This window comes from Hyperolius riggenbachi, chromosome 4 (genome assembly GCF_040937935.1).
Source record: "Hyperolius riggenbachi isolate aHypRig1 chromosome 4, aHypRig1.pri, whole genome shotgun sequence".
NCBI classification, from domain to species: Eukaryota; Metazoa; Chordata; class Amphibia; order Anura; family Hyperoliidae; genus Hyperolius; species Hyperolius riggenbachi.
In genome coordinates, this window is record NC_090649.1 from 157,086,613 (window position 1) to 157,108,161 (window position 21,549).

The window sequence follows — 21,549 nt, forward strand, 5'->3', positions numbered from 1 at the left end:
GAACGCGCGGCGGAGTGATATTTGCCACGATTTTGCTATGCTGTGCATAGCATAGCAAAATCGCGGCCGTGAACGTCGGGGAATCGCCGGTAATTGCGATTCAGCAATCGCTAGCGTTCAGCGTGAACGCTAGCTACTGCAAGTGGAAAAGGGCCCTTAGTCCTAATTGAAGGATAACTGTAGTGAGACAGATATGGAGGATGCCATATTTATTTACTTTTAGGCTAGGTGCACACTTATCAGAAATGCTAACGCTGCGGAAAACGCTGCGTCTTTGCCGCTAATGGAAGTCTATGGGCCGCAGGAAAAAAAAGCATATAAAAAACGCATAAGCGTTTTCTATGTGTTCTCAAACATGCGTTTTTAAAAACGCAGGTTTTGTTGCATAATATTCAAAAACGCATCAAAAACGCACATAATGAAAGTCAATGGGAACGCAATGGTATGTGTTTTTCATGCATTTTTCATGCGTTTTTATAGGCATTTTTCTTTCTTCAAATTGTTTTGTGATGTATTTCCACTTCCTGTTGTCTTCCTAGTGATTACCATAAAACGCAATTGAAAAACGCATGAAACGCATATGCATTTTGTATATGCAAAACGCAAACGCTTGAAAAACGCATCTGTGCGGAAAAAAACGCTAACGCAGTAACAACGGGAACAAAAGAAAAATCCGCACATGACAGAAAACGTGACCTTTCATGCTATGTTATGTGTGCACCCAGCCAAAGGCAATACCAGTTGCATAGCTGTCCTGATCCTCTGTCTCAGATCTGACAAGATTAGCTGCATGCTTGTTTCTGCTGTTATTTAAGCACTACTACAGAAAAATAGACCATCAAGGTTGCCAGGCAACTGGTATTGCTTAACTACTTTTGGACCGCGCTAGTTGAAATCTACACGCTGTTTTGATTGCTATCTGGCTGCAAGGGTGTAGATTTCAATCACCGCCTCTGCGCGTGTTCGCCGTTTTCGTCACTCCTGCCGATCTCGCCGCTGAATCCCCGCTGTGTCCTATCGCAGCTCACTGGCTCTTCCTGTCGCTATGACGGCAGAGCCCTGTGAGTGGGTCAGGGGCCGATTTCATTGGCTCCTGGCCCTGTCTTTCAATGTAAGCAACTCTCATTGGCTTACATTGATAGGCAGGGTCAGGAGCCAATGAAAACGGCTCCTGACCAGCTCACAGGAACTCTGGGTGGCCCAGGTTCCTGACGTGCAGCGGTGATGGCGGTTGTGGTGGGTATGTGTGGTGATCGTTGGGATTCCGATGTTTCTGTACCAGCGGTCTCTGGTCCAGAGGGCAGGGGCAGAGACAGCTGGTACTTAAGTGGTTAAAAGGAAATAAATATGGTAGCCTCCATATTCTTCTCATTACAGTTGTCCTTTAAATGTTATAAATGTTATACTATTCTTGAGAGGGTCTTGTTTGCAAATGCAGTCTGTCCTGCCAAAGCTGTCACAGCCATTTGCTGTATTCATCTAGCATTACATCAGTGTTATCAGATCATTTACAAAAACCAATGTTTGCAGAATATTAAATGCATATAGTCTACATCTATCCATTCTTCGCACCCGCCATGTCTCTACATCTAGTATGTTCTTTACAATTATTTCAAGAAAATGTGTGGTGTCAGGATAAGCATTTGAGTCTTGATCTATATTTAAAGGGAACCAGAGATGAACGTTTCACACAAAATAAACATATCAGTCGATAGCTTGTAAAGAATAAATGCTCTACCTGATAATTTCGCCGCTCTGGTGTGCCTTTTTTAGTGTTTTTTATCCGTTATTGCTCCAGGAAAAATCAAATATGGCCGCCGGCTCAAATCCCTTCTGCTTCCGGGTTATGAGTTGTTCTGGATGTGCTGTCTAGGCTATATGAGACTAGGCTGCTATCTGGGCTATATGAGAAAGGCTGCAGCCTTTCATCTGTGTGCTTTCATTTTGGTATGATGTGCAGCTGCCTGTAGGAAGTCTCTCTCATAGGAATGAAACTGCAGTCATCATCAGTATCTATGCAGAGTGCACACAGAGCACACAGATCATATTGCCACACATGTCTGTTTCAGAGATTCTCTCTCAGCAGCAGCAGCAGCCCCTCCCATGTCATCACAGCTCTCAGTATGCAAAGCAGGAAATCTGAGCCAGGAGGTGGCAGGCTTGGGCTTGAAAAGACTCCACAGAAGAGTGACTCAGCTCTAATGATTCCAGGTCAAACCTAGACTGAGCCAGTCGGGGATTCTTATCACAGCTGCTAATAGACTAATTAAGCAGATAAGAATGAAACTAAAAGCAGGGTAGGTGTTTACTGTCATGTTCCCACTGGTAAATGTAATAAAACACATGAGGGTGCTTCGTCTCTGGTTCTCTTTAATGGCTTAAGAAACAAGAAGTTAATTCAGGTAATACCTTTATTTTATGACTAGTAATGATGAGCAAGTAATTTATACAACATTTTCTATTGACCCAGGAAGAGAGCCATTCAAAGCAAGCATTCTGTGATCAGTTCATTTGTAGCCGGTTAATTAACCAGCACGTAATGGCTTTCATTTTATATATGTAATGTAATAAACTTTATTTCCTCCCTGCACCAGTGAAGATTTACATGTTTGCAGAATGTTTTGCACAGCACCAATAAATGGCTGCAGATCCAGAGCTTTTGCTACACACAATGATAATGGTCTGCCTTATAAGATGCCACTTTATTGAAAATATTTTACAATAATAGCTATAGTGGCCAAATTAGCACCTTCCTTCTGCAATTTAATACAGCCAATTGGCTATCCACATGCAGTGAAACTAACCACTGGCAAAAAAAAAAAACAAAAAAAAAAACACGTCTGAGCACAGCCATGCTTAGATATTAGGACATTTGTTTACTTATGTAGCACCAATATTTTCCGTAGCGCTGTACATACAGTAGTACAAACACATACAATAATGAGCATAGATACATGAGCAGTTTAACACAGGACATCCAGCGATACAACTACATCAGAATCAGATTTATTTTCGCCAAATACAGCAAGCGCTGTATTCGGAATTAATTGTGGTACACATGGCATAACACAGTATAGTACAAGACACATGACACTCAACACAGACAATTTAGAAAACTGCAGTAATGCTGTACATGACAGAAACTAGGTAATGGTAAACATTAGGGATGGGACGAATTCACAATTTTTTCGAATCCGAATCTGAAAAGGTTCTCGAATATCTCGAACCTTTCGAATCCCGAATCTAACGAATCCTGCACATAAGAATTGTGCGATCCGTGGTATAGTTGCCCGCAGTATAGGTAGCGAGGTAAAGGTGCCTTCAGTATAGCTAGCTAGGTATGGGTGCCTTCAATATTGGTAGCTTTCAGTATAGGTAGCAAGGTATAGGGGCCTGCAGTATAGGTAGAAAGGTATATGGGCCTTCAGTATAGGTAGCAGGGTATATGGGCCTTCAGTATAGGTAGCAGGGTATATGGGCCTTCAGTATAGGTAACAGGGTATATAGAGGCCTTAATTATAGGTAGGTATGTAGGTAGGTATAGGGGCCTTTAGGTAGGTAAAGGGACCTTCAGTATAGGTAGCAGGGTATAGGGCCTTAAGTATAGGTAGGTATAGGGGCCTTTAGGTAGGTAGGTATAGGGGCCTTTAGGTAGGTAGGTAGGTAGGTACGTATAGGGGGCCTTTAGGTAGGTATAGTGGCCTGTAGGTAGGTAGGTATAGTGTCCTGTAGGTAGGTAGGTAGTTAAAGGGACCTTCAGTATAGGTAGCAGGGTATAGGGCCTTAAGTATAGGTAGGTATGTAGGTAGGTAGGTATAGGGGCCTTTAGGTAGGTAGGTATAGGGGCCTTTAGGTAGGTAGGCACGTATAGGGGGCCTTTAAGTAGGTAGGTAGGTATAGAGGCCTGTAGGTAGGTATAGGGGCCTTTAGGTAGGTAGGTAGGTAGGTACGTATAGGGGCCTATAGGTAGGTAGGTAGGTATAGGGGCCTTTAGGTAGGTAGGTAGGTAGGTACATATAGGGGGCCTTTAGGTAGGTATAGTGGCCTGTAGGTAGGTAGGTATAGTGGCCGGTAGGTAGGTATAGTGTCCTGTAGGTAGGTAGGTAGTTAAAGGGACCTTCAGTATAGGTAGCAGGGTATAGGGCCTTAAGTATAGGTAGGTATGTAGGTAGGTAGGTATAGGGGCCTTTAGGTAGGTAGGTAGGTATAGGGGCCTTTAGGTAGGTAGGTAGGTAGGTATAGGGGCCTTTAGGTAGGTTGGCACGTATAGGGGGCCTTTAGGTAGGTATAGGGGCCTTTAGGTAGGTAGGTAGGTAGGTATAGGGGCCTTTAGGTAGGTATAGGGGCCTTTAGGTAGGTAGGTAGGTACATATAGGGGGCCTTTAGGTAGGTATAGGGGCCTGTAGGTAGGTAGGTATAGTGGTAGGTAGGTAGGTACGTATCCTTTAGGTAGGTATAGGGGCCTGTAGGTAGGTAGGTATAGTGGCCGGTAGGTACGTATAGGGGGCCTTTAGGTAGGTATAGGGGTAGGTAGGTAGGTAGGTGTCGCTCCCCCCCCGTGCCTCCCCCCTCCCCCCGTGCCTCCTCCGCTCACCCCCACGGCCTCCTCCGTCCCCCGTGCCTCCTCGCTCACCCCTGCATAAGTATCAACTCACCTGTCCAGTGGAGCGCAGAGCGGCAGACCTCGTCATTACTTCTCGGTTCCCTCTAGTGGCCGGACCGGCTTTTACTGATGACGTCATTGTAAAAGCCGTCACTAGAGGGAACCAGGAAGTGAGCGAGAGGTCTGCCGCTCTGCGCTCCACTGGACAGGTGAGTTGATACAATGTATGCGGGCGGGCAGAGGAGGCGCGGGGGGGGGTCGGAGGAGGACGAGTGCGAGCGGCGGATGCGCAGCGATGCAGCGTCGGGATTCGGCGGATTCGCAAAGTGGAAAATGGCGTCGGGATTCGAATCCACGAATCTCGAATATTTCCCAATATTCGAGGGATTTGTGGATTCGCCGGATTCGTCGTCCCATCCCTAGTAAACATACAGAAACTGGGTAATGGTATACATACAGAAACTGGGTAATGGTATACATACAGAAACTGGGTCGTCAGTTAGTAGTTCTTGCCGTGCAGGAGCAGACTACTAGTACTAATAGTCATAATAATGGTGGTGATGGTGGCCCCAGTACAGACCCCGTGCAGTGAGAGCGAGGGCGGGCAGCAGCGAGAACTGTCCGAGAGACCCCGCTAGGGCCTGCCAGTAGGCGGCCCCGCCGGGGGAAGGTTGGAGTTAGGCAGCAGAACTGCTTTGGGAAAGAAGGTATTTTTCCGTCTGGTGGTTTTGCATGGTATAGTCCTGTAGCGGCGGCCCAGGGGGAGGAGTTTGAAGTAGCGGCTGCCTGGGTGGGAGGGGTCACAGGAAATCACAGTGGCCCTCTTCAGCATCCTCGCGGAGTGGAGGAGATCAAGAGGTGGAAGAGGAGATCCGATGATTCTCTCTGCGTCAGCTATGACTCTCTGGAGTTTGTGTTTGTCGCTGGCCGTTGCGCCCGCGTGCCAGACGATGATTGAGGGGCAGAGGATGGATTCTATAGTGGCAGTATAGAAACTGGTCAGCAGTTCCCTGGGCATGCCGAATCTCTTCAGTTGTCGCAGGAAGAACAATCTCTGCTGAGATTTCTTCTGTATATTGGAAGTGTTCTGCCCCCATTTCAGATTGTTAGTGAGGGTTGTGCCGAGGAACCGCACGGATGTAACCCTAGTGACTTCGGTACCCCCAATGAGGACAGGTGGGAGGGGGGGGGGAGGGTTCCTCCTGAAGTCTACGACTAGTTCAACAGTCTTTGCGGCATTGAGGACTAGGTTATTGTCTTTGCACCAGTTGCAGATTCTCTCAACTTCGCTGCGGTACTCTCTCCGTTGCTGCCAATTAGGCCGATGATAGTGGTGTCGTCTGCAAATTTGATGACTTTTACAGAGTCGGCGGCAAATTTGATGACTTTCACAGAGTCGGCGGATGATATACAGTTGATGGTGTAGAGGGAGAACAATAGCGGGGACAGTACACAGCCTTGTGGAGCCCCTGTGTTGGTGGTTCTGACACTGGAGTAGCAGTTTCCAAGCTTCACCTGTTGCGTCCTGTTAGTCAGGAAGTCCTTGATCCATATTCGAAGGGTGGGATCTACTCCGAGCTGCGTCAGATTGGTGAGCAGGATGTCCGGGCAGATCGTATTGAACGCCGAGCTAAAGTCCAGAAATAGGATCCTAGCATAGGAGGCAGGGTTGTCTAGGTGTTCTGTGATGTATGCCAGGCTGGCATTGATGGCGTCCTCCACGGATCTGTTAGCTCTATAAGCAAATTGGAGCTGGTCGAGGTGAGCGTCCGTGTACTTCTTCAGGTGGATAAGGACCAGCCACTCAAGGAGCTTCATAATGTTGGAAGTTGGGGCCACTGGTCGGAAGTTGTTGTGCTCAGTGCTGCCGGATTTTTTGGGGACTGGTACGATTGCGAACCGCTTGAAACAGGAGGGTACTGCATCGTCCGATAATGACCGCTCGAATATGGAGGTGAGCACAGGGGCTAACTGGTTGGCACAGGTTCTCAGGCAGATCGACAACACTCCATCTGGGCCAGAAGACTTCCTGGGATTCAGTTTACGGAGGTGCCTGAGAACCTCTGATTCATGGACAGTGAAGCAAGAGGCCGCAATAATATCCTAGGGGGTGCTATTGTGGCTGGGAACGCGAACAATCACTCGCGTTCCCATGCCTGTCGGCCGGTGACGGCGAAACCGGAAGTCGTCCCCGGCGGGTCCAGGAGCATCGGAGCGGAGCTGCGAGGGCACCGATCAGCTGCAGGGGGCTGAGGGAAGCCCCAGGTGAGTTAAACTCATTTTTTTGGGGCAGACTTAAGTATCCCTTTAAAGAGCATCGGAGAAGCCTCTGGAGGATCCAAAGGGATCCCTCAACAGAAGTAAGTATCTAACTTTTTTTAAAATCACAGGTTTGCTTTATATGACACCTGCAGTGAGAAGACTATGGAGGCTGTTATATTTATTTCCTATTAAAAGTAGCAGTTGCCTGGTGTCCTGCAGATGCATCAGGAGTATCTGAATCTATGGTGATCAGTAGTCCTGCTTTAACTGGGATATGTCCCAGATTCAGGGTTGCCTGTCCCGTGCTGAAATTTGTAATGGAAAACTTCCCAGGTTAGCTACCAAACGTGGTGGGCAGAGCTACGCAGCCTGATTTGTCCAGCCACGCTTCCGCGCTCTGGTGAGCTGGGCGTCTCGTGTCCGGCCGGTCTCCCCCGACATGAGCCTCTCTGGATGAACACGGTTCACCGGTCTATGCCCAGAGGAAGGTGATTCAACAGTCAGGGTGGGCAGATAGATAAGACGGCCCTACACTCTCCCAAATCATCCTATAAAGCACTTTGGAGAAGTTAATGAGACGCCAGCATCCTCGTTTGGTGAGACCCACCCTTTATTTATTACATGGACAATTGAACTGTGATTTCTCCAGGGACCTGGTCTGTCAGCCCCAGCTACATGGATAATTAGTGGGGTCATGAGTCGAGTTCCACGAATTGTGGCCAACACCCGGAGTTCATTTGGACTGTAGATATATTTCAAAAGAAAAAAAAGGGGGGCCCCCATCAAAAAATCGTGTCGACACATAAGGCACCAGTATGTAAGCGCGGGATGAGTGAAGTGTGCATGGGTGAAATTATACATGTGCAATATCAATTGGATATATATTATCTATTGCTGATATGATAGCTACAAAGCCTTTGCTTATGCAATTTTAATCATTGAATCATAGGTGCTCCATCCACATGTGCATTTTTGGAGATTTTAATGTTTTCCCTTTTTGACTAATAAATTTTGACACTTGGCATATTAAGGTGGCTGGCAACCTATATTTATTGTACCTTTGAATTGTGTTGTTTCAGGGTTGGCCCCGCCCATGATTGCTTATATGGGTAAGGTAGACAAGTGCCTGGGAAATACTTAATTGCCCCCTTTCTCTCTTTATATAGCTACCAAACGTCCAGGCCGTGGGACTCTGTGTGGCCACCCCACCTCTGATCCCCCTCAGCCAATCAGTATTGTGCTGCCACACACAAAGTGTGCAGCACCACCCCCAGCAACTCGGTGGCATAAGACACTATTCTTCCTCCAAGTGGTCTCAACTCGGAGGGAGAAGTAGGAACCTCAATTTACCCATGCGTGGGCTGCGCACTAGTGCTATAGTGGCACCCAAGTCAGGCAGTGTGCGGCCGGCGCCGGAAGCACCTACTTCGTCCCAGCTCTGCTTCCAACCCTGTGCACCTCCCAGTTCATGCTGCAGAGTTTGTGAACGATAGGTAAATGAGAGCTAATCACTTGGGAATGACGCCATGCCCTGGAACTAGTACAAAGGTCAGAGCCATGTTAAAAAGAAAAATGCAGAACGCATTGCTCACCCCACTCACTCAATGATGCTCCTTGTAAGGCTCTCTGTTGTCATTTCTCTCCCTCAAATAGCAATATAATGCATCGCTAGCCTGGAGGCTAGTAGCACATCTATACAGCCTCAGCCCAAAGGATCGTGTCTTTATTCCTACCAGGTGACAGTCCTCATACATGTGTATGAAGCTTTACTGCTTGGCTAGACTGAACAGCAGTTTATGACCTGTCCAAACTCCCCATGATGCCATGATCATCCATGGGAGGTAATTAGGGAGGAGCAGGGAGGGGTACTAACCAGTCTTTTTCTACGAACACAGAGAAGGCAGCAGAGGGAGGAGGGGTCAGGTGACCAGGCCGCGAAGAGTAAGAGTACATTTTTACTAGAAGCATGTAATTCACATATTATTTTTGGAATGCAAATTTGCATGCACATTCGCACAACTTATTTCCGTTTTTCTACAAGGTGATCCAGGAAGGAAGTCTTATTGACCTTAGTGATCATGAAAATGTATGCAACAACCACAAATGTAAAAACACATGCAAAAACAGCATGCAGCAAAGAGACTCCTGCTCTACTAGCAGCTCTATATTTTAGGCACAGATCACTGGGGCATGAGCCTAAATTTTCCAAAAGGAATTTCCCTCCTGCGTCAAATATGGAAATTGAGTAATGGCACACATCCCAAGTTACCTTTAACAACCATGAATAATCTGGGAGGATGAACTGAACATCAGTGCCTGAATCCAGTAAACCTGTGGAAAGTTCTAGTTCCATCCCTGATTTTTGTCAAAGTAGAATTTGCATGATCATTTTAGGATTATTATGCCATGACAGCATACAGTCCAATCAGGGCAACTGAATTTTTGGGGCTAAGTCCACTTCAATAAAGGCTCGTTCACATTGCATTCCGTTCGCGTTGGGCTTTTTTTTACGCCATTTCTTTTTCATTTCCCGGTGGTTGGGCGAGTGTTGCGTTTTAACGAAAAGCGCTTTTATAAGCGCTTTTCCTGAGCGTTTATTTATTTTACTCCCTGACGCAAGTCAAGAAGTGAACTCTTTGACCCGGAAAAGAATAAGTACAATGTATTTATTCTTAAAAACGCAAACGCAATTAATGCACAAAGCGATTTTGCGGAATCGCCTCAAAAATGGTCCAGGCACTGCTTTGCCGACCACACAGTGGGCGCAATGCGCTGATATGTACCTTCTCATAGAGATTCATTGCACAAGCATTTTGGGTGCGATTTTAAAAATCGCCTGCTCTTGAACAAAAAGGCTGAAAATGCCTCTAGTGTGAATGAGTTTTTCTTTGGTAAGTGTTGAAAATATAGATAAGGTGCAGGGCCGATTTTTTGGAAAGTCCACAAAGTCTTGGGCCTTGGATGGCTGCAGCCCAGGAGGCTCCTGTATAAGAAAGAGTGCTTGCTATGTAACATGTTTATCTGAAAATAAAACGGGGTCTTGTGTTCATTTTCTCTCAGAAATATACCGTACATTAGGGTTTATTTTCAGGGAATGTGTTATTCTTCCATAAACAAAAATCTACATTCATTTATATATATTATTATTGATTTATAAAGATATATATATATATTTAAAAATAGTCATATCATCACATTCTGATATATCACCATAACTTTCCAAGCCCTGATCGTAGAGGACCAGTTCAGTGTCTGCTGTGCTTCCACGTTACGTTCGCGTACACTCCACCATAGGTGGCTATGGGCAACCAGTTCAACGTCTGCTTTGCATCCATGTTGCGTTTGCATACATTCCACCGTAGGAGGCTATGGGCAACGCATCCTCTCTTACAGAAACGTAGCCAGACAGGACTCTGTGTTGTTTGTTTTTTTATCAAGTGAAAGTGAATACTATTTTAACATCAGGATCGGCTTCTTGCATTTCTCTGAGCTGCAAAAAAACATACCAATGGGTACATTGTTCCAGCAAGTTGCAACCAAGCCTGAGAGACTTGCCAGCCTTTATTGATTCGGGTCTTTTAAGTGCAATTCTTTTGGGGGGGGGGGTGCTTTCTTGGGAAGCAGGAAATTTGGGCGCATGAGGCAGGTGGACAAAAAGGGCGCCGCCATTCACTCCCATAATAAATATCGTTTAATCGGTGCCCAACAGGAAAAAAGGGCGCCGGAGAAAAATAACGTTTTAAAAGCGGCGCCCGGAGACTTTTAATGTTTTATAACTGTTTCTCATGATTACACATTATGTAATGATTTATAATTTTTAAACATTTTTTTTAAACGACAAACAGTACAATATTTTTTTAAAACATTACTTTTAAACGAAAAACCGCACCATATTTTTTTAAAACGTTATTAATGCTTATCACAGGGGGGTCTTAGGTTTAGGCACCACCAGGGGGGTCTTAGGTTTAGGCACCAACAGGGGGGTCTTAGGTTTAGGCACCAACAGGGGGGTCTTAGGTTTAGGCACCAACAGGGGGGTCTTAGGGTTAGGCACCACCAGGGGGGTCTTAGGTTTAGGCACCAACAGGGGGGTCTTAGGGCTAGGCACCACCAGGGGGGTCTTAGGTTTAGGCAACAACAGGGGGGTCTTAGGGTTAGGCACCAACAGGGGGGTCTTAGGTTTAGGCACCACCAGGGGGGTCTTAGGGCTAGGCACCACCAGGGGGGTCTTAGGTTTAGGCAACAACAGGGGGGTCTTAGGGTTAGGCACCAACAGGGGGGTCTTAGGTTTAGGCACCAACAGGGGGGTCTTAGGGTTAGGCACCACCAGGGGGGTCATAGGTTTAGGCACCAACAGGGGGGTCTTAGGGTTAGGCACCACCAGGGGGGTCTTAGGTTTAGGCACCAACAGGGGGGTCTTAGGGTTAGGCACCACCAGGGGGGTCTTAGGGTTAGGCACCAACAGGGGGGTCTAGGGGTTAGGGATAGGTACAGGGAGGGTTCTGTGTGAGAGTAGGGTTAGGTATAGCTTTAGGAAAATTCGTATTAATGTTTTATAAAACGTTATTATAAATTTCAATTTTTAAACAGGGAAGATTAACGTTTTTAAAATTGCCGATTTTATACACATTAATGATTTATAACTTTATAAAACATTATTTTTAAACGAAATATAACACAAATTTTTTTTAAACGTTATTCATGATTATCTTTTAAAACCCTGCGCCCTTTTTTTAACGTACGCGCTTTATTGGGTGAAAGTGTTATTCTTTGGGGGGGGGGGGTGCTTTCTTAGGTGAAAGAACTATCTGTCCTGCTGCATTCTATTACCAATTGATTTTACTTTTTTTACATGTATGCCCAGGCCTGGATTTACATCACAGGAGCATATAGACACAGATTAACTTTTTATGAACTGTAACTAGGACTTATTTTTTGGAGTAGAGTCTCAAAATACGGAAAGATGACACTAGGGCTTATTTCTGTGGTATTTACTCACAGGGAAACGGTATGAAAGTGGAAGCTAAAAATGTGGAGCAACACATGAAAAAAAGTAAGCTGATGTCATGAAGGAGAGCGGATGATACACATCAGGGGCGTAGCAATAGGGGTTGCAGAGGTAGCGACCGCATCGGGGCCCTTGGGCCAGAGGGGCCCTGAAGGGCCCTCCCCCAACTACAGTATTAGCTCTCTATTGGTCCTGTGCCCATAATAATGACTTCTATAAATACTTTGAATACTGGTAATCCTTAAGAAACTGTTTCCCATGCTTTTCTTGCACCTCTGCCACTGTAGTTGCCATTGGCAGGTTTTGGTGCGCCGTATCAATTGTTATGTATAGAGTGCTTTGGGGGGCCCCATTGTCAAACTTGCACCGGGGCCCACAGCTCCTTAGCTACGCCACTGATACACATGGCAGAAGGCTGCACATGAATGGGAGCCACAACGTACTTGGCCTAGGGACAGAAGAAATATAAATACAGCCTTGAGGGTCGCTGGATAGACAATGTAGGTGTACTGTGTCACTGTCACAGGATCTCTGTCTTCAAGACGGCTTTCCAAGCACCGAAATACAGCGAGCACAGTAGTTTGAATCCTGTACGTTTACAGGGCAGGGCATGCATTGCCTGCGACTGCCGCTTGGGGCGCTATGTGACGTGTGACGCTGGCGGAAGGATACTGCGGAGCGGCGGTCACAGCCGGTCAGTCCTGCGTTGCAGTTACGTTTCTCACTGAGCGCCATGGCGGCCGTACCTCACCTTCCATCCACCGCCGTACCGCAGCGGCCTACCGAGGGCATCCTCATAGGCGACCGCCTCTATTCCGAAGTCTACCTCACCATCGACAACTCCATCGTGCCGGACGAGCGCCTGTCCCCCACCCCTTCCATGCTGGACGGCCTGGATCTGAGCGCGGAGACCGACCTGCGTGTGCTGGGCTGTGAGCTCATCCAGGCCGCCGGCATCCTGCTCCGCCTGCCGCAGGTAAGAAGCGTGTGCCGAGCCTGCTCCCGGCCTGCCTGGCTGCACCGTGACTGGGCCGGGGACTGACAAGATGGCGGCTGTCTCACGTCTCCCTCCCTCTCTTGTCTCTTCTTCTCCAGGTGGCCATGGCTACTGGGCAGGTGCTGTTTCACCGCTTCTTCTACTCCAAGTCCTATGTCAAACACAGCTTTGAGGTGAGAAGTGCCTCATGGTATTTCTTATATATTATACGACTTCACTTATAGTAGTTGGAGTCCATGTATGTTCCTTGTGCTGTAGATTATTGCTGGTGGTACTGGGAACCCACAGACAAAATGTCCATTTGTTTCAAGAGATGTAATCTGTTAAAAATTGGAAGGCTAATGTTTGATTCCTGTCAGCTTGAGTAATACATGTGTCGGGTTATATAATCAGTTATACCTAAGTGAACCCAAAAGGCGGTGGAAAAATAAGAATGTACTTAGCTAGGTAAGCCTCTGGATAGTCATGAGGTCTACTGTGTCTTTATCGCCCCCACTGTTGCCACGCACGGACAGTGTTCTCCCCAGAATTTTTTTCCCAGTTGGGTGGTATGAAAAAGTAGCCGGGTGAGATGAGAGAATGCAGGGCCGGTGCATCTGTGAGCAACTCTGCATACAGCATAGGAGGAGGTGAGCCAATGACAGCCGGGTGCTCACCAAAACTAGCCGGGTGGAGCACCCGGCTAAAAGAGCCTTGGCAGAACACTGACGGATCCTCTGAACATACCCGACAAGAGCTTTTCAGATATGTTTTCATGGCCGCACACCTGTTTGAGTACGGGTCGTATTCCGCCCGCTTGGGTATGCCTGCACAGTAAGTCTAAGCCACTCTGGTCAAGCAGCTTACTGCACAGTTGTACTCACGCATGCACGCCACGGCTGTGCACAAATAGGGATCTGGCTGTGAACTTCCAGAGGGTCCCGGGCACCGGTGGTGGTCTCGGAGGACAAGGGAAACCTCTGGAGAATACAGCTGACAAAATCGATCAAAACCGTCTCTGGACAAGTTAATTGGCGACAGATCTACCCATGCATGGATTGAATAGTGAAACTGTGGTTTGATAGATTTTTAATAGAATGTATGCTGAAATCAATTAGAAGTCTGTTCCTACTAGTGTGTGACACAGATCCGATAGGTCCCTGACATATTTGATTGATTGGGAATCTATCTGGTGGCCATGTGTAAGCGTATGGCCGTGTTAAGTTCTGTCTTGCTACTTGAAGTGATTCCAGATTTTTATTTTGCTTTTTCTTCATTGTTGGCAATTTGTGGAGCTATTCTCCACTTACTGCTTTAGTCAAGGTAATGGTGGCCACTAATTATTCAACCTTTTTCATCCAATCTTACCAAATCTATGTAGTATAAGGGTAAATTGAGTGAATATACTGAATGGATACTTCAGGCACTTACCTTATATTACATAGAAATGGTAAGATTGGATGAAAAAGATTGGATCGTTAGTGGCCACCTTAATGCAGATGATATAAAGGGAGGTAGAGTTGATCTTATGCTGGGAATATACCATGATTTTTTTTTCGGCAGATAGATGGCTAGATAATTTCCGACAAGTCCGATCTGATTTAGATCTTTTTCCTGAACAATTTTTTCATAGAAGAGAATGTAAATCATTCAGAAAAATAAGCAGAAAATTAGAAGGGAAAAATTATCTGCTTGTAAATCTGCTGAAAAAACTCATTATGCATTCCCAGCATAAGATGACGTAAAGTTGACTGAAAAATTAGCCCTGTACAGTATATGAATTTCCATCAAGCAGAGGCTTATCAGAATTGAGAACTATCCATCAATTAACTGGCAGTGGGTACATTTTATAAGCTGCTATTTTTAATTCTGCCATGCTCCTAAATATTGTGCTCATTTTTAACAGTATCTTGTAAACCTCATAGCCACGCTTTGCTGCATTTTGCGATTAGTTTCCATTTGCATGCAAACCACTTATAAAAATAAAACCCTTTTATACTATTGTGATCCGATTTGATCACAATTCTCCTGAATGCTGCATTTCTTCGTGTCATAGCATCCAGTACAAAACAAAATCACAGAAAAATTACACTCTTTTGCTGTATGATAAGCCCTTACTTTAGGGGAACTCAGTCAAATGTCCTTACCATAGTCAGTCTAAAGCTGGTGGGGGCGGTGGAGCCATGAAAATAGTGCCCTGTCTGAGACTCTAACCCTGGACTGTAGCACTGAATGTCACCTCCTGTATATTCTGCTTATTCCAGCAGTGGCAGTCCAGTGAATGGTATCATGCTGTGAGGTGTCTGTAGCCACTCATTTTCTCACCTGTTCCCTTACCTCCTTTTTGAAGCGTGGCCTCTCCCTAGCCCACAGTATACAGGGGACAAACCAGAAACCCAATTAGCAGTTATGACACTTTAATGCCTAGTACGCACCATGCAATTTTGCATCAGATCAACAAGTTTAATAGATCATTTCCGACTGGTCAGATCAGATTTCCGATCGATTTGATCAAAAGCAATCTCAAAATTTGGACAGAAACTTGATGGGACCTTTTGGAAATTTGACATGTCAATCTGATAGGAAATTGCATAATGTGTACCAGACATAAGAGAGATGTAATGTTGGAGGAGTGTGACTAAATTGCACATGATGCTGAAGTCCAGCGGCGATTCTATAGCAGATGTCTCTCACACAGACTTGTATTGTTTGTTCTACATCAGAATATCTTTTAAAGGAGCTGTCAGCCTTACTATCTCCGTAAAAAACCCCACATATATAAGTAGATAAATACTTGCTCTACTAACATAGGCATTACACTGTCCATGTTTGGTTTTAGTGATTTTTCTGCAGTAAAAAAAGGAGAAAACCCTTCTTGGCATTCTCCATTTTAAGTGTAGCTATTTTGAATCCAATTCTGATGTAATTTCCTGCCCTACTCTCCTCTGCCATATTTGCCCACCCTTCACTATAGAAAGTGCATTGTCTCAGCATGAGAAATATTGGCCAATCAGAGAGCAACAGAGGTGTGGGAGGGGAAAACAGGAGGGACAGAGGCTTCAGTCAGGCTGTATTAGTTAAAGAGAACCCGAGGTGGCATTGTATTACGTTAGTGGGGCACAGAGGCTGGTTGGTCACACTAACACCAGCCTCTGTTGCCCCATCGTGTGTCTCAAAGACCCCCCTGCTCGCCGCTATACCCCCGCAGTGCTGGCGACACGCAGCATGTCGCCAGCACAATGTTTACTCTAGCGCTGTCTGTCAGCGCCGCCTCCTCCGCATCGCAGCTACCCGCCCTCGTCCCTTCCCTCCCGCTGATTGGAGGGAAGGGACGAGGGCGGGTAGCGGCGATGTGGAGGAGGCGGAGGAGCTGACAGACAGCGCTAGAGTAAACATTGTGCTGGCGACACGCTGCGTGTCGCCAGCACTGCGGGGAGTATAGCGGCGAGCAGGGGGGTCTTTGAGACACACGATGGGGCAACAGAGGCTGGTGTTAGTGTGCCCAACCAGCCTCTGTGCCCCACTAACGTAATACAATGCCACCTCGGGTTCTCTTTAAGTCTGAGGGGAAAGAATAGAAGCAAAAAAGGACTACCCAGCATGCCCTGCAACTTCATTTTTGTGTACCAAATTTTGTGTGTACCAAATAAGTCGGGTAAACTGGGGAATGATCATTTATCAACAAGAAAAGTAATAGTGATTTTAACTTTTGCATTGCCTGGTTAGCATCCTTATTACTTGTTTACCAGATAAAAATAAAGAATTGATTTTATGCCTGACAGTTATACTTTAACTTGGTTTGCAATATTCTGCTCTTTCTCACCAGGGAGTGTGATGAAATGCCATAGCATTGGGTTTATCCATCTATAGTATTTCTCAGGGCTGTGGAGTCGGAGTCGTGATTTCATAAACTGAGGAGTCGGGGGATTTTTGTACAAAATCCACAGCCCTGTTAAATATTAGACTAAGGAGTCAGTCGGGGCCATTTTGGTTACCCGCAGTTGGAGTCGTGGTTTCATAAACTGAGGAGTCGGAGTTGGATTCGGAAGATTTTTTTGTACCGACTCCACAGCCCTGGTATTTCTCACTGGTAGTCTTTCTAAAGATAATGTGTCATTCTAAACTAATAGTATACAGCAATACAGAATCTGAATTCTTTCATGGAATAGGTTTTCTTTGCCAGTAGGTAAATCCCTGCTCCCCTCAAGGCAAGTGGGACTGTCTCTAGACCTGATTGCTGTTAATCTATTTTAAAGAGAGTCTGAAGCGAAAATAAATCCTGCTTTTTACCTGCTATTTAGTGTAAGCAGTATAAGGAGAGGTGAAATACTGCATTCCCGTGGCAAAACAAGGGCTTTATACCCCCCAAATCCCTGGGGCAAAATGTGGGGAGAGCTTCCTGTAAGAGGCAGAGCTTTGCGCTGTAGCTCTGCCTTTATTGGAGTCAATCTCCCCATCTTAAGGTAGCCATACACTGGTCGATTTGCCATCAGATCGACCAACAGATAGATCCCTCTCTGTTCGAATCTGATCACAGAGGGATCGTATGGCTGCCTTTACTGCAAACAGATTGTGAATCGATTTCAGCAATTGATTCACCATCTGTGAAGCTGCCCCCCCCCTACAAAAAAAACAGAACATGACTTAGTTATGTGTACTGGTTTATAGCATTGATATACAACAGGTTGGTAAGATCTTGCCTGATATCTTAGATCTGTCTCATGCTTTGAAATGTAAATGTCTATCATATAGCTATGCAGCTTCACTAATTTAGCAGTACTGTTTAACCATTCCACGTTACTCTTTCTCTTTACCAAATGTTGAAATATGGTACTCTCATCAAACTGACTTCTTTTCAGATTGTTGCCATGGCTTGTATCAATCTTGCTTCCAAAATTGAAGAAGCACCCAGACGAATTAGAGATGTCATAAATGTTTTTCATCACTTACGTCAATTAAGATCAAAACGGTATGTTTTCTTCATTTTACTTTCTGCTTGAATATCATTGCTGGCTTTCATTTGAGTGCAGAAAAGCAGCCTTGTAGTTCTCTACCTAGTAGTGATGCTTAAGAAATAGAAGTTGATGAATTTTACATGACATTTGGGGCTGCTACACACTAAAGGCTTAGGGCTTATTCACTTAGTGCGCATTGCGTAGTAACAACACATTAGTGCTGGTGAATGCGCAGATCATACAGCTGTATGGGCAAGTTCACATCTCTGCATTGTAATGGATTGTGTTATCATAACGTGCTGTCTATAGTGCGTTTCTGAAAGCTGCACGCGTTCCATAACAATTGAGCAAGCTTTGAAATAACACAAGCCATGTGGATTGCATGGTGCACACATTGCATTATTTTGTTTTTTCTTGGATAACAAGAACAGTTAAAGATTCCGTGTGATCTTTTTATTTTTAAAATAAGTTGGCAGTTTTTGCTAATAGTGGCATTATGCTTTCTTGAGGCAATTACTTTAAAATTCTACACAACAACGTTGTGTTGTGATTTTTTTTTTTTGTCTGTTTGCCCCGTTTTTGTGCGTCACGATTGTGCAAAAGATACTCCTTCTTTATATGTATATTTGACTTGGTTTTTCTTAGATTTTGTGTTGGAATCTGTTTTCAGCACTTAACTATGTATGGATGAACAAGCCTTTTTAACAGACTCCCTATGTTACAAGTCAGAGACAAGACACAGGTTTGAATTTGAAATAGATTTTATAGGTTAAAAAAAAAGCTAGATGGCTTTTGTGTTAGAATTGAGTTTTTTTTGTTTTTTTTTAAACATGGCTTCTGCATTCCAGAAACTTGATAGTATTGCATGATTAAATATAGCTTTTAGCAATCCAGTTTTGTGACATTCCCTAAATCTTTCAGCCTTAATAGGCAAGCACTTTTTGTTACCAGTGCTTTAATTTCAAGTTTAAACAGTTGTGCATGTAAAAATTATATTTCTCATAGAACAGATGGTTGCCTTATTTCAGGCTAGTTATACACCAGGACGTTGCGTTTAGGGGACGTTATAGGGCACATAACGTGCCCCTAATGCAACGCCTGGTGCTCTCTGGTGTGGACGTCGGAATGAGCCGCGTTGTGCAGCTCACTCTGGCGTCCGTGATGCGTACTCTTGGACGCATGCGGCATCATGTGGTCCCGCCCGGCCAATCGCCGCACAGAGCGGCCGCTCCAGGAAGTAAACACTGCACGTCACAAAGTGCAGTGAATATTAATTAGCCATGTGCCCGACCCCTCTCCCCTCCTCCCCAACATGACTGAGCATGTGCAAACAGTCTAACGCGGCTTAGCTGCGTAGAACGCACAGCATGCAGCACTTTGCTGCGTTACAATGTAACGCAACGTGGGCAGTGTGAACAGCCCATTTGTGTTATATTACTGTGCGTTGGGGGAGCGTTACAGGCTGCACTAACGTGCGCCTGTAACGTCCCTGTGTGCAAGAAGCCTAAAGGGGCAAAAATGGTATGTAGAGCAGATAGGAAACATGTAAAATCTATTAGCTTTTGAGAATTCTAGTTGTCTAGAATGACTGTTGTTCCAATACTCTACAGTGATCTTATTTTAAATCCATTCATGTTTACCGTTATTCTGCAAGGGAGATCTTTAAAGGACAATGTGTGTGTGGGGAGGGGGGGGGGGGAGGGAGGCCGCCGCCGCCTTGAATCTTACTTACCTGGAGCTTTTTACAGCCTCTGTAGTATCTGAGGTCCATCGAAGTCCTCTGGATCCCTTGTGTTGTGCCGCTTTCACCCAAACTTAAGTCTGTGACTGGCTGGGTCGCGGGCTACAGTTCATGCAATCTCAACTCAGCCAGTTGCAAATTTTAGTTGGGTCGATAACAGCAGAACGGAGGAGACCTAGAGCACTCAAAAGGACCTCAGACACTATGGGGGTGGAAGAAGCCCCAGGTACCAAATTTCTTGGACTATAAGGGACCATTCACCCTAGAGCGTTTTGCCAGCAAAACGCTCAAGCGCTAGTGCAATAAAACCCTATGGGCCCGTTCTTACTTGGGTGATTTGCATTAATGGCCGGCGATTAACGTAAATCACCAAAACGTGTAGCCTGCACCATTTTTAGGCGATTTCCCGGCAATCGCGTTTCAGTGCTATAGAAGCGCTAAACACAATCACAGAAAACTCAGTCCAGTGATATTTTTTTTTTCTGCGTGTAATCGCGGAAAAATCACTCCCGCAAAATGCCGGAGGTATTCGCCGGTATTTTGCGCTTTTAAGTGTGAATGGGGCCTAAGACACACTTAGTTTTAGAGGGCAAAAAATCGGGTTAAAAAAACAACTGAAATTGGTGCGTTTATGGTGCAGGGGTGTCTTATGGACCCTTTTCCCCCAAAACTTTCTAAGCTACTCAGACCAGCTACACTACACTAATACCTTCTGCCCCCAACGTTACACTACACTCATGGTTGGATTTGTACTTTTTACTGCCCTAGGACCACTATCACCAGCCACCCCTGACTGACAGAATTCCTCTCTTACAGTATAAGTAGCCTTTGGGTGGTCTTGCACAAAGCTCGGCCCCCTCTCGCTGCGCAGCAGCATACTTCAGATCTTAGATCAGCGGTGACCCGCAGTGAAGAGATATTGAGTGTTGCACAGTTAGTGGCTGCTGTATATAGGAAGTGACATCACTGCTTACTTTCTGTATACAGCAGATGCTGTAACTGGGCAATTCTTGCTGTCTCTTCACTGCGTGTCACAGCTGATCTGAGGTATGGCGTTGGGCAGCACAGCGAGAGGGAGCCAGACTTTGTGCAGGGTGGCAGCCTGATGTAGAGAGCAGGTAAACGAGTGCCGGGTAGTGCTACCTATAAGGGGGGGGGGGGGGAGAGGAAAAGGCTACTTATGGGGGGGAGACTACCTACATGGTAGCACATCCCCAACCCTGTCCTCGAGGCCCACCAACAGTGCATGTTTTCAGAAAACCACGAATATGCACAGGTGAGGTAATTAGTGTTGCAGCAGAGCTGATTAATTCTGTGGATTTCCACAAAACATGCACTGTTGGTGGGCCTTGAGGACAGGGTTGGGGAACACTGCGGTAGCACCGCGCACACACCTTTGTAATTTATCATGATTTGACCAAAAAGTGTCAGCAAACTCTGGCCCGTAGGTAGTATTTCTTCTGCGCACGTGCAGTATAGCCAACCTGGCTGCTTAGTGTGACGTAAGCAGGCATGGGAATCTGGGGAGAGTTGGGTGCTATACTGTGCATGTGCAGGATAAATTCCTTCCGAGTCAGTTTGCCAACACTTCCTGGTCGTTGGCTTAGAATGGAATAAGTTACAAACAGCAGAGGGGTTAGGGAGGAGTTCTGACACTGCAGTAAGTCTTTACTCAAGTTATATATTTGATAAAATGTTTCAAGTAAAATGTTTTTTTTTTCCCCCAAGCCTTTAAAAAAGCTTAATAGTTATTTTGTTTGCAGATACATGTAAATTTGTGTCTAATAGCTACCAATGGGCAGAAAAGTAAATGCATGTTTGGTTGGATGGTGAATGGAATGGATGTAAAGTCTAGTCGGATCTCAGTTTGACTGTTTAAATCATACAATTGTTATAGTTCCCGCTCCTTTTTAAATTTGGCGTTTGTCCATTTAAACCTCCTTTTCTGTTTTGCCATTTTAGGGCCCATTCTCATTTGTCACGTGTGTTGTATTCACACGATGC

The 21,549-nt window shown here is 45.5% G+C and overlaps 1 protein-coding gene across 1 annotated transcript in view; it reads left to right on the top strand.

Annotated features, from left to right (window-relative positions):
• The first annotated feature begins 12,540 nt into the window (after positions 1–12,540).
• The window catches only part of CCNL1 (cyclin L1), a 45,254-nt gene continuing 36,245 nt past the window's right edge, over positions 12,541–21,549 (top strand). Inside the window, exons 1-3 of the mRNA XM_068280845.1 lie at positions 12,541–12,849; positions 12,969–13,043; positions 17,709–17,818. Coding sequence (XP_068136946.1) covers positions 12,607–12,849; positions 12,969–13,043; positions 17,709–17,818 — 428 coding nt within the window. The 5' untranslated portion in view covers positions 12,541–12,606. The remainder of the gene's footprint in view (positions 12,850–12,968; positions 13,044–17,708; positions 17,819–21,549) is intronic.